At 44.5% G+C, this 13,634-nt stretch overlaps 1 protein-coding gene across 2 annotated transcripts in view; it reads left to right on the top strand.

Annotated features, from left to right (window-relative positions):
- Positions 1-13,634, top strand: part of DAAM (disheveled-associated activator of morphogenesis-like protein) — a 126,987-nt gene that overhangs the window by 95,696 nt on the left and 17,657 nt on the right. For both annotated transcript variants that reach the window (XM_089560773.1, XM_089560774.1), the window contains exons 2-13: positions 216-509; positions 2,096-2,185; positions 2,893-2,961; positions 3,570-3,658; positions 4,573-4,708; positions 6,430-6,627; positions 7,168-7,382; positions 9,954-10,020; positions 10,161-10,278; positions 10,729-10,858; positions 11,756-11,882; positions 12,531-12,653. In XM_089560773.1, coding sequence (XP_089416899.1) covers positions 216-509; positions 2,096-2,185; positions 2,893-2,961; positions 3,570-3,658; positions 4,573-4,708; positions 6,430-6,627; positions 7,168-7,382; positions 9,954-10,020; positions 10,161-10,278; positions 10,729-10,858; positions 11,756-11,882; positions 12,531-12,653 — 1,656 coding nt within the window. The remainder of the gene's footprint in view (positions 1-215; positions 510-2,095; positions 2,186-2,892; positions 2,962-3,569; positions 3,659-4,572; positions 4,709-6,429; positions 6,628-7,167; positions 7,383-9,953; positions 10,021-10,160; positions 10,279-10,728; positions 10,859-11,755; positions 11,883-12,530; positions 12,654-13,634) is intronic.

Here is a 13,634-nt window from a genome sequence, read left to right as displayed (position 1 = left end):
ACCGTTTAAGCCGTGCGTTTACTGCGCATGCGCAGTGGATGGTGAGCGCCCTCTCTCGTCTTTTCAGGGCAGCACAACGGCGACGAGTTGCTGTCCAGCCGTCCGGCTGTCGTTAAGCTCGTCGTATTATTGAGAAAGTTTGGCGCATACGTCACATAAGCATTCGGCTTGTTCCCAGAGACTCACCTCCTCCTCTCTTTCTCTCTGGATTGCAGCAACTAGTGCTCTCGCTTCCCGGAGGACTGCCGGCCATGCCCGCGCGGAGGCGCCGTGGCGTTGCCGGCAATCGGGCGAGCGGCGGAGCCGGCGGGGGAGGCGGAAAGGCCGGCACAGGCGGAGGCGGAGGTGGCCTGTGCTCCTGCTTCTCCTCGGGTCCCGACGAGCCGCCGGAGATCACCTACCACGTGGTCGAGAACGGCGTGGTCACCATGGCCCCGCCCCCGCTACTCACGCCCACCCACCCGATGCCGGACGAGGCCGAACTCAACGCCAAGTTCGCCGAGCTGGTGGTCAGTGTAGCCAAGAGTGGTTTGGTGGAATTTCATCTTGTCGGTTACCGTTGTGGAAGCGACACGCCTTCTTTGGGAGCAGCTAAACGACACCACACGTGATCAACTAAACTGACTGGTTGGCTGCTTATGAGGGAAGGAAAGGTGCTTTAATAGCCTCACTCCGGTTGGACGTCAGTAACAAACACATTAGTGATGCCACAGACTTGGGCAACATAAAGACGAAACGGTCAAGAAATATAAAACAAAGGAAGAAATTGCTATAGTGGGATACAACGCACGAACAAAGCGACTCTTCCTCGTCAAAGAATCCCCTGCCAGCCAATGGCGTCGGCCGATTTTCATGACCCTGCTTACTCGCAAGCAGCTTACATCAAACAGCTTCCGTCATCTGACCGCTTTCCGGGGAGCATTACGTGTGAAGAAATTTATACACAAGCGAAGCCTGTTGCTCTTTTCGGATTTGTGTGCCCAGATTACCGGCATTCCGGGGGGGAGTGGCCAATTCATTACTGCAGTTTTAGTCTAGTGTACACGGTAACTTGTTTTCTTAATAGTTTGACTCGAGATACCGTTCTCGACCCTAATAATGGTTTAACCTCAACCGTTATGCGGGAAGACGTATCCAAAAAAGACAAGGTCGACGTCACCATACATCGCCTGGGCCGTCACGAATTGGCTTGACTAGTACCCTTACAAATATCGGGGATTTTATTTTAATTTCTGCCTTAACGTTTCAAGCTTTATGCCGTGCGGAACGTGAATGCGAGCTAGTTTGCAGAACGTGTCGCAGCATCGTTGAAAAGCGACCGGTTTAAACCGGTTCAGGGCCGACCAGCTGAATATGCCGTAACACGGGTGATACGTTTCGTTTTAAAGTGCGCCGTAGCAAAACGACTGCATGCGCGAAGCACGCTAGATGGAGTGTATTGACCGCAGAGTCAGCTCATGCGGCTATGTGAGATTGCGCCAGAGGTTAACTGGAACCGCAGGCTAAGGAAGGAACAGGTTGGGGGGCAAAAGTTTCAGAACGAAATGCAATGGCGTTTGCTTTGAAATCACATTGAGCAGTCATATGCAAGTTATTCTTCACAGAAATGTCTGGAAAATAATGAATAACGAGGTATCAAGCAACTCATCAAGGAAGGTATGCTTACCGTCATGCTGTACGCTTGATGTCTATTAATTTGCTTTTAAACGCCCTAAACATTAATGTTATGCTGTGATTGAGGGGAAATTACTTTTGTGCCTATTGTGGGCCTAGCTTAACGTGACAGCCACGATGAATTCTTTCCTACAGTGTGCTACAAAGAACAGTCACATGTTTAGTCGCAGTCATGGTTATCGTATGCGCTGCAGGGCAGACGCAGTTGGGAATGGTCAGATGTTTATTGACCTATGTTAGTGGCATATATAAATGATATATTTGCATATTTGCATTTGCATTGCATACTTTGTCCCGCTCTGCTCGAGATTTTGCTGACATTTTTTAATAGAACTGAGAATAATTCTTGAGGGGAAAAATTTAAGACGCTTCTTTTCATTTTGGTTGCTTTTTCGTTATTTTGATGCATTGCGCATTTCAGGACGAACTTGACCTCACTGCGGCCAAGAAGGAGGTGATGTTCAACCTACCACCGGAAAAGAAGTGGCAGCTGTACCTGAGTAAAAAAACGGTAAGGAGTTCCAAAATGCTCCTTCTAGTTCAGAATCTTTTCAAGCCGTTCGTGAAGTTAGCCGTCTATCTGGCAAGTGCTGTCAGTGGGGCACACTAGCATGGGGTCGAAAGTGGCCTTAGCCGGTAACCTTATATTCAACAAGCCTTTGACATCTGAAAGCCAACGTCTTTGCACTAGAACCCTGCAGACGTTTTCAATGGAAGTGCCTGTCTACTCTCTTGACTGTCCGGAGTACTACAGTTCTTGCCTAACCTTATTCTCGTTATTTTGACGACTCTCGAGTTTAGCCAGCGTACTGTAGTTATGCCTGCCCCAACTATCCTGAATTAGAGATTGCAAGTGAGTTTATAAGTATATCTGGACACTTTGAAAATGTGTCTACTTGGTAGCATACTGCGAATGCGGTCTTTCAGGGTATTGCAAGCTTGTATAGTTGCATCAAACTGATGTGTATGAGAGCTGTTTCATGTTCTTCCTTTCGCCATTTTTTACAAAGGCGTTAGTAATTACTCACTGCAACGAATTAACTAGCACGTACACGAGTTCTACTAAACCATGTTGCCTTCTAGAATACGAAAAGCTAGCACGAACTTCAGGCTTCTTTGCATTCCAAGGAAGTTTGTATCGAAGCAATGGAAACATCTCATAATTTGTACCAGACACACGCGCACCAAAAATTATTTGTGGTTTGTATACTGTTCCAGGAGCAGCGCGACACGACATCATCCCATTTCCCGGACTACTACATCGAACGAGTAAACGCCATGTCTATGGTAAACTTTGAACTTCCTCAGCCTGCTTTTTATGTTCACAATGCATGCCCAACATTGTATAAGTAACTGAAACTGGCATTTGCTGGATGATTTTGGGTGTAGAAGCATCGCAGAACATGCAAGAAAAACGATCAAACGTTTTTAATGCCGCATTGAAAGGTAGAAGGGAAGAAGTGGCGCCACAGTTTTGGTTGTAAACAAACTACATGAATTAGAGAAAAAAACTAGCGCCAAACCTCGCACACCACAAGAGAAGAAAAAGTCTAGACGAGAAGCGCTAACTCATAACTGTGTGTTAGTGCCTGTGTCTCGTTTCGACGTCGTTCTTCTCTTGTGGTGTGCCTGGTTTGGCGCTAGTTTTTTCCTCTAATTTAAGTATGCACCAACTGGCCCCAAAAGAGGTGTTAATACAAACTACACTTCGCAATAATTACTTGTTTATTAACAAAAGATTTTCTTAGGCACAATTTCCGGTTACATTTAGCACTGTACTTTAGTAAAATCTGCAGAGTGCGCCGTCGTTTAAAACTTGGCACTACTTGGGCGACAGAGATTTTATGCCATAGCTGCAGACACGAGTCAACTTATTCTTCCGTTTTCATTTCCAGTTGCTGTTTCCACGCGAAGAAGAGGAAGTCAACACACGTGCCAAACTTCTGGACAACCTGAAAACTGCTCTGCGGACACAACCAAACAGGTGAAGCTTTACGCAACAGCATACAAAATCAAAAAGAAAAAAAAAAACAAGTTTTGCGCACGAAACATTGTGAACAATACTGATCCTATTCACACAGAGAAAACCGCAACGACTGTACACTGGGGCTCTTATATTATAACTATTATTATTATATCCCAAACTGTTTTACTCAAAGAAGGCAATAATGACTTCTTGTCGGCGTAGAAACCAGTTTTCTGTGTTCAACGGGAGCGGCCCATAGATTGCCGATTTGCGGTTTGTGTTGTCCATAAACACTGTTGTCCATAAACACATGTATTACGTGATTAGGAGCTCCTGCAAATCTGGTTCCTGTTATTTCGCCCTGAGTGTTAAAAAAGCCTCACTCGTCCGCTTTGCGGAGGTGCGTGCAGCCATCTGTCACTATATTTGCGACCACGGCGAAGGAAGGTATGCAATGTTTTGGAACTTGCTAAGATCTCCTATAATAAAAGACCATTTAGAAAATGAGTCGGGTAGCTAGTATGCTGGAGCAGATTTCAGAGGCCACATTTCGACAAGGAGAACTGACAGGAAGGGCACAGGTTAATTGCATCATGTTTTAGTGCCCGTCGCAGGTCATCTCTCGATCGCAGCCTGAAAGAAGGCATGTTGCACCGCGAGTACACAAATCGCTCCATGGTTTTTCAGTCGGTAAGGATCAGTAAGAATTTTCTGTTTAAAACTTCTTGGGTGCTTCAAAAAGCTGCAATTCTTCAATAACTGATATCAGTGTAATGAGATTAGAATTTACAGTGTTTGTCAGCGTAATCATAACAAATTGGACGCAGCGTGTTCATTGCGTCAACATGTGTGTTTGGCATGCTGAATTGTTCTGACATGCTCCAGTATTTATTCCCTAGTTTTACTGATGCGTCGTGTGTCTTTCTTTGCAGCTTTGTCACGCGCTTCCTAGACCAAGATGGGCTGATCTGCCTTTTGAATTTCCTCGTTGGAATGGACTACAACACGGCTCAAAGTCCCATCCACACCTCCCTCATCGGCTGCGTCAAGGCACTCATGAACAACTCGGTAAGAAAGCGGCTCTACGTTCCCACAATTAGTAAACAGTATGGCGCTTAAAGTCAAGGATTGCAACCAATGGGCTTCGATGATACCCGGCTTCTCAAACACTGTTCCCACTTTGAGTCATTGATCAATAAGCTCTCGCCCTACCATAAGCTTGTCGTCCTGGTTAGCTTAATTTGTAGAGCCGTTGCCCCGGGCAGGTGGTGGTCCCGGGTTCGAACCCCGGACCAGGACGAATTTTTCTTTAATTACGAAGTTTCTGAGAAAGCTGTACAGCTTTCCTTTGTAGCCGTATGGCTGCGCTTGGGTGGATGTCAATGAATAATTACTCCCTTATTACCTCTTATGGTTTTAGCTTTGACAAAACCAAGAAATAAGGTCTCCGACTTAATTGTTTCTTTCAGTACTTCTCGGGGAAAATAATTTTGCTATAACAAGTACGCTTTAGCTCTGCTCTTGTAAATGTTGAGCGCTTCCCTGTGTATGCATGGAATCTAACGTGATGTCGGCAGAGCTATTTCCTAAGCAGCGATTATCGTACACAGCTCCTGCGCTGAGTAGCTTGGGAGCCATCATTTTCCTGATTGTGATGTAAGGCCTACCTGTCAGGAGGACAAATTCCTTTGCCACTTAACTGCACTTACTCCTGTGCTGTGGCAGCTGGGATCAACCTCTGCAAAAAAATTTCAATGAGGCAGCACGACGCGCTTCTGCTTTCATCTTCGATTGATCTACTCACGCGACCTGGACCGTCTGACTGCCGGGCCAAGTTGTGGGGAGCGGCCGCTTTAAGCTTACAAAGACTGCTTTCTCATCGCTCCGGATAATCTCCCTTAACAGCGATGTTTCAGAGGGAAAGGCACAAAAAAGAAAATAGCAACGCTGGTGTCACCGACCAATTCTAATTCGTCACCTATACAGAAAGAAACTATCCAGACACTTACTCTGTCAGTCTCGTTCATTATTGTTTTCATTCGCAGGCGTTTAAATAGGAATTAACACCAAATGCAGTGTGTGCCAGTTTGAGCACGACCCACGTGTAGGCATGAAAAATTTTGGGGCAAAATTAGCCACTTGTTCGTAGGTGGACTTCATGATTACGTATAACGAGATCTGCGTCAGTGCACATGAATGAAATGGCTGATAACATATATTCATGGCAGTTTTGACTGCGAAGCAATGTTACGCCGGGGATAATGTTTGTGTCTTGTAACAGTTGTGGCGATTGGTGCAGGTAGAGAACTTGCGACTGCTTAAGCATTTTAGTCGGAGTCCGAGCGTTATTTCCATCCTTCTTTTGCGGAGCACGTAGCTAACTGCTGCAAGGCCTAAACTTGACGAGAGTAACGGATACCTCCCCCACCCCCCTCACCTCTTGCCTTCATTCGCCAGCAGTGCCTTGATGTTCTCTCTGGGGTGCTGCATTCAGAAGTGCACTCGAGAGCAAAATAGACCTGTTTCCATTATGAGATACTGCTTCCAGGTGGTAAATGCATGACTTGTTACTGAAGGCGGTATTGAGAAAATTGCAATACCGTGAAACATATATACGATAATTAGTGTTGTTGGAGAGCAAACAGAATTTGCAATGAATAAAGAGAACTGGGTCGTTACTTTTGCCCATGGGTGTACCTACGTATTACAGCAGTACCAAAGCCGGATCAAGGTACTCTGCAGTTCACCAAGCGCAGGTTCCACAGTGGTTTGTTCTCTCCGAACTGCAGAATGGCCGGGCCCACGTGTTGGCTCACCCGACGGCAATCAACACCATCGCCCAGAGCCTGAGCACGGAGAATATCAAGACCAAGATAGCCGTGCTTGAAATACTAGGCGCCATGTGCCTGGTGCCGGGTGGCCACCGGAAGGTTCTGGAGGCCATGCTCCACTTCCAGAAGCACGCCTACGAACGCACCCGCTTCCAGGTGAGATTGCACCCCTGCCCATCTCTACAGTCTCTCCAGCTAGAGAACCGAGAGGCGGGACCAATGATTTTTTCTTTTTAAAGTGAGGGGTCGTTCTTCAGTTTTTATTTCTGGAAGAGAACTGCAGATGTTAAGAAACCATGAAAAATATGTTTGTTGGAATCGTCAATATAGCCTACAGGAAAGTGGACGACTAAATGACCTTGAACAACCTGTACGGAAAGCGGGCCTAACTAGGTATCTTGATTTAATACCTTCTCTGCGCTATAAAAAGGACAGATCTGGAGATGTTTCAGGAACAGGACATCCTTTCCTTTAGTCTGCAGAAGTTTAAATTTCCCACACAGTTAAGTCTAAACGCTTTCCCTGCAAACAGATGAGGATCCCGAGATGCAGTGAAAGGACCAGAAGCACTGCACCAAACACGAAGTCAATGCAGAAGATTTTTAGTCATTTTCCGGTTAAGCAGCGTTTTCTAAATACGCGCATTACGAGCAGTCCGTAATCACCCTTCCTAACGCTTCCCTGTGTCGCCCACAGACCGTGCTCAACGACCTGGACCGGAGCACGGGCGTGTATCGAGACGAGGTCAACCTGAAGACGGCCATCATGTCATTCGTGAACGCCATCCTCAACTACGGTCCGGGCCAGGAACACCTCGAGTTCCGGCTGCACCTCCGCTACGAGTTCCTCATGCTCGGCATCCAACCCATCATCGAGAAGCTCAGGGGACACGAGAACGCCACTCTCGACAGGTTAGTTGGGACGAGCACAGAATATAGTAGGCGTAGTATCAGAAACGAAAGTCTCCGGGAAGCTCGAGAAAGCAGAATACGTGTGTAAGTGCCATGTTCTACCAAAAAGTATCTCGTTTAACGGCCACACGTTAGAGGAAGAGATCTCAACCTGTACCTCACAAGTGTTGTCTCCAGCCAGCGGTTAACAAAACATGTATGGACCAGAAGTTATGTATACTTATAAAGAAGACTGATACACGCTCAAAACATAAAAAGGGTTTGCTGACGTTTCGACTGGTCAGTGAACTATTGCTACGTTTTTAAGCATGTAGTGTAGGTCTACACACACGCACACACGCGCGCATACGCGCACACGCACACGCACGCACGCACATGCGCACGCGCACGCACATAAGTATACTCATACTTATAGGCATACATACGCGCATACATATACGCATACATATACATATATGTGTGTGTGTGGTGGGAAGTAGAGTTAAACCGCAGGCTTAAAGACATTACAATGTTTTACTGATAGATACAAATCATCTACTCACATTTTAGTGGATATCATGGTCTCAAGCTTATGAGACAGCTTTGAACGAAATTTCAAGGGAGATTATAGTGAATGAGTAATAAAAAGTTTTCTATTTAAATTTCTGGCCTCTGCATGCAATCCATAGAAGGTACCATCTGAGGTATTTCACTGCAAAATTCTTCCAGCGCAAAAAAAAAAAAACCGTTACGGCACGAACAGTCGGAAAAGTTCTAAGAGCGCAGGAAGCATATTGGTAAAGTTGTTCTATAGTTATAGTTAAGTATTCACATTTGGAATTTGTACCACCACGTTATATTCATGATTTGAGCATTAAAACAACATTTAACGCAGCATGAGGAAGTGCTTAGTTTGAAGGCTAAACTAATGTTTAAGGTACTACATAAAGTGTTATTTGTGAATTTTTAGCACCAGCATAACGTTCCGAGTAGTATTTGACATTACTGCTACTTAGACAGCAATTTTACAACGTTATCATATTATTTCATGCTACGTGCATGCCCGCATATGATCTTTTAGCGCTTATGTCATTTTCGCATTCAAATGAGCTGCAGTCCTCTCTGACGGCGTCTGAGAAAAGGAGGGTAGAAATACGCAGTCCTTCTTTATGATATATTCATCAGAATAAAATTAAGGGAAACATTACCATTCACAATGTTTTCATTCCCTTGTAAAAGAGGAGGAGAGAGCGTCCTCCAAAAAAAAAAAAAACGGACAGGTTTGCATGCGTACGTTCGCTTACACAGTTTTTAAAGCAGGCGTACAATACAGCTGAGGTGAAATGCGAATTGCACTCAATTCCACTGGCATATTACATCAGTGATTCGAAGGGATGAACCAGGACCATGTTTTGTGGACAGCACAATGATGTCAAGGTATCGAATGCTGTATCCGAGAAATATGCGTGAAAGGAAAAAAGTCGCTATACAAGAAAATAGCAGACACAAAGCGATGTAGTCAACACATTCAGTACTTTGGTATTAACATCGAAACATGGAGTAAATTGGTGGGGGTGGGGGGATTTTCAAAGTTCTTGAGCAGTGAATCGGATATCTGCTTTTCAATCCGTTGAATGAATCTAGTATTACATGCTGAAAGTTATTCCAAAGCAGTCTAATACGCTCTTCAGTTTTCGAATACTTCTCGATTGTTTCGCGCAATTTTTCGTTCAATCAGGCCGTTGTTTTCTTCGAGAACCGTTTCCAAAACGTCCCAGCTGGGTTCCGCACAAGATGCTACCGCCACCAGTCTGCTTATGATGGAATTCCAGCGCCGCGACATGGTTAGCTCGTGTGCCGACGTTCAGAATGCTCGTACCTGGCTTTCAAGCTTAAGCGGCGGGCATGGCTCAGCCAGGTATAGCAAACCCTGCCTTAATGCCCGAATTGATGCCATGGTTGATACGCAGCTTTAGACCTTCCTATATACTAAGACGTGGGGCTAGTTTATTGGTTGTCATCAGTAACAGAAGGTAATTTCTCTACACGTATAATGTCCGCCATAAAGTTCGTACACGGTCTATTTTGCGTAACCTTACTGGCGAACAATATTGTGTCTGTTGACAGCTATACCCGTAACTTGATAAGTTACAGCTCCTTACCGCAGCGCCAGTATCACTGGATTAATCTCTTTGCAGGAATATTCGCTGGTTGTGCGAACGTTTGTAAAAAAATTGATTTGCATTTCATTTGGGGCTACCACTATTTGATTCTTATTTGATTGGTTATTCGGCTACACGATTCGTATTAGATTCAGTAGGAAAACGTCACTATTTGTGTTCAATTTAGTATTGGGAATGTACTTTTTGCACGCACCTATAACTCGATGTTGCAAGCAAGTGGAATGCGCTGCTTGATAGTTGGTAGCAAAAAAAAAAATGAAGGAAACTTGGTCCGACTGATTCGGCTTGGCAGGGTGACTAATTGTACGAAAAGATACGGAAAACAAACGAACAAGAGCGGGAAAGAGACGTTGACAGGCGCTGAATGCCCATTTTTCGTTCAAGTGATTTCCTTTCTTTTCACTTTCAGGCATCTCGACATCTTTGACATGGTCCGGATTGAAGATGAAAAAGAGCTGGCAAGGAAGTTCGACATGGTGCGTTATGGCTTTGTGATAGTACACCGAAATTATGGCATATTTGAGGTTCATGTCCTCGTTTACAAAGCACTAACAGGCGGTTGTTGTAGACGAGGCATCTGGCTTCAACCGCGGGTTGTTTATTTTTTTTTCACCAGGCGCACGTAGACACGAAGAGTTGTACAGCGATGGTCGAAGCCATCAAAAAGAAGCTTTCCATGACGCCAGCTTATCCGCACTTTCTCTCCCTCCTTCATCATGCACTACTCATACCATGTAAGCACCGTGGATTTCTTTATTCAATTAATGCTTCCTTGATTGTTTTAACTTGACACTTAGATTTGCGCTTTACTGGTGGTTTGCTCACACATGTGGGTAGAGATGCAGGTTATGGATCCTTAATAAACAACTGTTCATGCTGCTTTGTTCTATGCAATAGCTAAGACAGCCTTGTGGACTATAAACTTGCTAGTCTGGCATTTGGGACTGAAGAAATAAGAAAAGAGAACTAGTATTGAACTGAAGAGCTAGAATAGAACCTGTTATGAAAGTAATTCCTGATCTGTTTTGCTATGAAACCAGCATATTGATCTGCCATAGAATATGACGACTAGCATTCGTAGAAATGCACAACGAAGATTTCTGAACTCCAGTAGACGCCACAGTGTCAACCAGTGCTTTATTTCACGTTGAATATAGTTTAATTTCTGTTTTCTTGTTCTTCAGATATTGGAGGCTCTGCAGAACACTGGATACTGTTTGACCGGATCATTCAACAAATTGTCGTCCAGGGAGAAAATGGAGAAAACTATGACCTTGCGCCCATTGAAATTAACGTGAAGAAAATACTCAAGGAGTAAGTATTTTTACTGCAGAAATATTGACAACTATTCACTGTCATATGATGCCAACATATCTTTAAATATTTGTTAGTGTAAATATGATTATCCTTGTTTATTTATGCTAGTTCTGGAAATCCTAACTTTATGTTATGTTTAATGAATGAAATACTGTCGCTCGGTGTGACTATAAAACCAACAGAAATAGGGGCCACACGCAGCAATGCCGAAGTATTTACTTCGCATTAGTTCCCAGTAGCTCTAGCAAGCGTTTGTTTTAGAGTGAGCTCTTACAGGATGCACTTTGCCTAACTGAATGGTGTCATACTGTTGAATGAGTCAAAGACGAAATTCGTACATTGTGTTCTAGCTTTTGGTCTAATTTCACGCGCCAAAGGTGAATTAGAAAGTATCTGTCACTACTCATTTTATGCTCTCTTATCAGTGCAGTAAGGTCACACTGCACAAACAGAAAGGGGTAACCTCGACAAGCAAAAAAAAAGCATCGTGGATAAGAGATAAGCTCAAGCTGATGATATCGCAAATATAACAAAGTGAAACTAAAAACGAACCTGAGCAAGATATTGCAATTTGGCGCGTAGAGTGGACTCCAAAGAAAGTGTCTTTCAGACACCCAGTAATTCTTCCTAGGTTTCTTAAAATCAGTTGAGAAGGAATTAAGAGTTTTCCGCGGTTGGGTGGCAGCGGATAACTGAAGACGGCGATAACTGGAGAGCGTTTAGGGAGGCCTTTGTCTTGCAGTGGATGCATTTTGGCAGATTATGATTAACGTAACACTTGAATAGCGCGTAGAGTTCGCTTGTGAAGCCTACGTGAGTACATACCAAAAAGTGGGTTTACTTGAAATTTGTCCTCTGGTTGGCCCTTAACGGCAATGTCTCCGTATTCCTCAGGCTTGCCACGGAAGAGGAGCTACGAATCGCCAAGGAGAATGCGGAGAGGTTCGAGAAGGAAAACATTGATCTGGCCACGCAGATCGTCAAGAAGGAGCAAGAACTAGAACAGAGTGTACAGGAAAAGGTGAGGGACATTCAAGCTTTGTCTCAGCACCGGACCTTCAAGCGAATTGAACGGTGTCTGTCGGATTAAACTGCCACGGATAGTTTCCTTGAACAAAGAAAGCGCAAGACAGAATTCTAGGAAATGTTTTTATAAGCCATACCAAGCGCAGCCACTAGCCCCGCAGCTCAGAATTTTGGCATGCGTTTCTTTTCCGCAAGATCAGTTTTCCTGGACATAACCGCCGTTTTTAAACTGCCAGGAACAGCCACCAATTAACTCTGTGGGGATATTTTAACTTCTAGTTATGAGAAAGCTATAAAGCGCGGAGATGTGGTTATGTTATTAATGATGGCCTACTCTTAGAGCTACAAAAACCCAACTTGTAACGTAGTTTTCACGCTCGTACTGATTAGTTCTGACAAGGATGAATAATCATTTGGATGTGTGCTTAAGTGTTGATATTCCCGGGTTAATTATAAATGTCCAGTGCAGCGCGGCACGGGGTGGCAGACCGCGTGAACAAAAAGCGTTTTAGATCTTCTGGACGCGGTTTCTGCCAGAACTCGCCTGAAGGATACCGCATGCTCTGTGTAAAGTATGCAGTAATAAGACAAAGGTAATTATTTTGTGGAAATGGGGTCAAATAGTAAACGACCACTCTTACAGGAGGACCTTCAGACAGCGCTGGCGAAGACGAAGGATAAGTTAGAACGCGAGACAGTGAGTCACCTGGAGGACAAGCAAAGGATCGAGGAACTGGAGTACCGAATAAGGGAAATGACGCAAAAGGTATGTGCTTTGCTTCCAACCTCAATTCGATGCCTTTCTAGTTTTTTGAAGTATGCAAGACACAAAGATTATGCTGGGACGAGCAAAAGTGTCTAAAAATAAAATCTTCCTTCCTGTGACAGGAAGAACTGCTGACATACGGTAATGACTTACATTTCACGCAAGGACACGTAGCGGACGCCCTCAAATTAGGAGCGCCAGTTTGCCGATATCGTTCAAAACGAACGTACATAACAATTGTGTCCTGGAGGCACTCAGCCATGGATCACTAACGTGCGGGCTAACGAAGAAGCGTGAAATAGAGAATGGGCAGCGCAGTGTATTAAGGAAACGAAAATGGCAGGGGTAGCTTTAGGAGACAGAAAGAATGTGAAATGGAAAGCAAAATTGGATTGACGGTATTCTATGTTGAATCGTGAAGAGGAAAATGACAGATGTGGCATGTAATCTAGCGAACAAACAACTTATGGCACTTTAGTTTGAGAGGGAGTATTCCAAGGAAATGAACTTGTAGCCAGGGTGGCAGGGAGTCAGGCAGAGGGATGAAAAGAGGGAATTCTCAAGGATAGGGTGGCTGCGGTCGGCTCAGGGCGGGACTAATTGACGATCAGTGTGAGTGTCCTATGAGTGGACATATCCGTGCCGAGGGTTATTATGAGGTTACCTGCCCAAAGGATTTACGTTGTGTTTGCGAGGAAAGAAGTGGAGCCTGCTGTTAGCCCTTTGTGGTGTTGTGAGTATTAAGGGATGATTCTTTTAATTTTACAGCGTATAATAATGGGGTACATTTGTAGCGGTAGAAAAAAACAAGGAATGAATAGCTCCTTTTACAGAATTAACATAAATAAATGCCCTTTCTTAAAATCGGGGTAGCACTGTGAACTCAGGTGCACCGGAGCGGAGGATTCTGGATAAATTTAGTTGACCTGGGGTCCTTGGAAATCTCCATGAAAGAGGGTTTTGCTCCCATGAAATGCGGTC

The sequence above is a fragment of the Amblyomma mixtum genome, chromosome 9 (assembly GCF_055824585.1).
Source record: "Amblyomma mixtum isolate Tamu chromosome 9, ASM5582458v1, whole genome shotgun sequence".
In the NCBI taxonomy this organism is placed as follows: domain Eukaryota; kingdom Metazoa; phylum Arthropoda; class Arachnida; order Ixodida; family Ixodidae; genus Amblyomma; species Amblyomma mixtum.
Note: the sequence above shows the minus strand (reverse complement) of the source record. Positions and strands in the feature narration are given on the sequence as shown.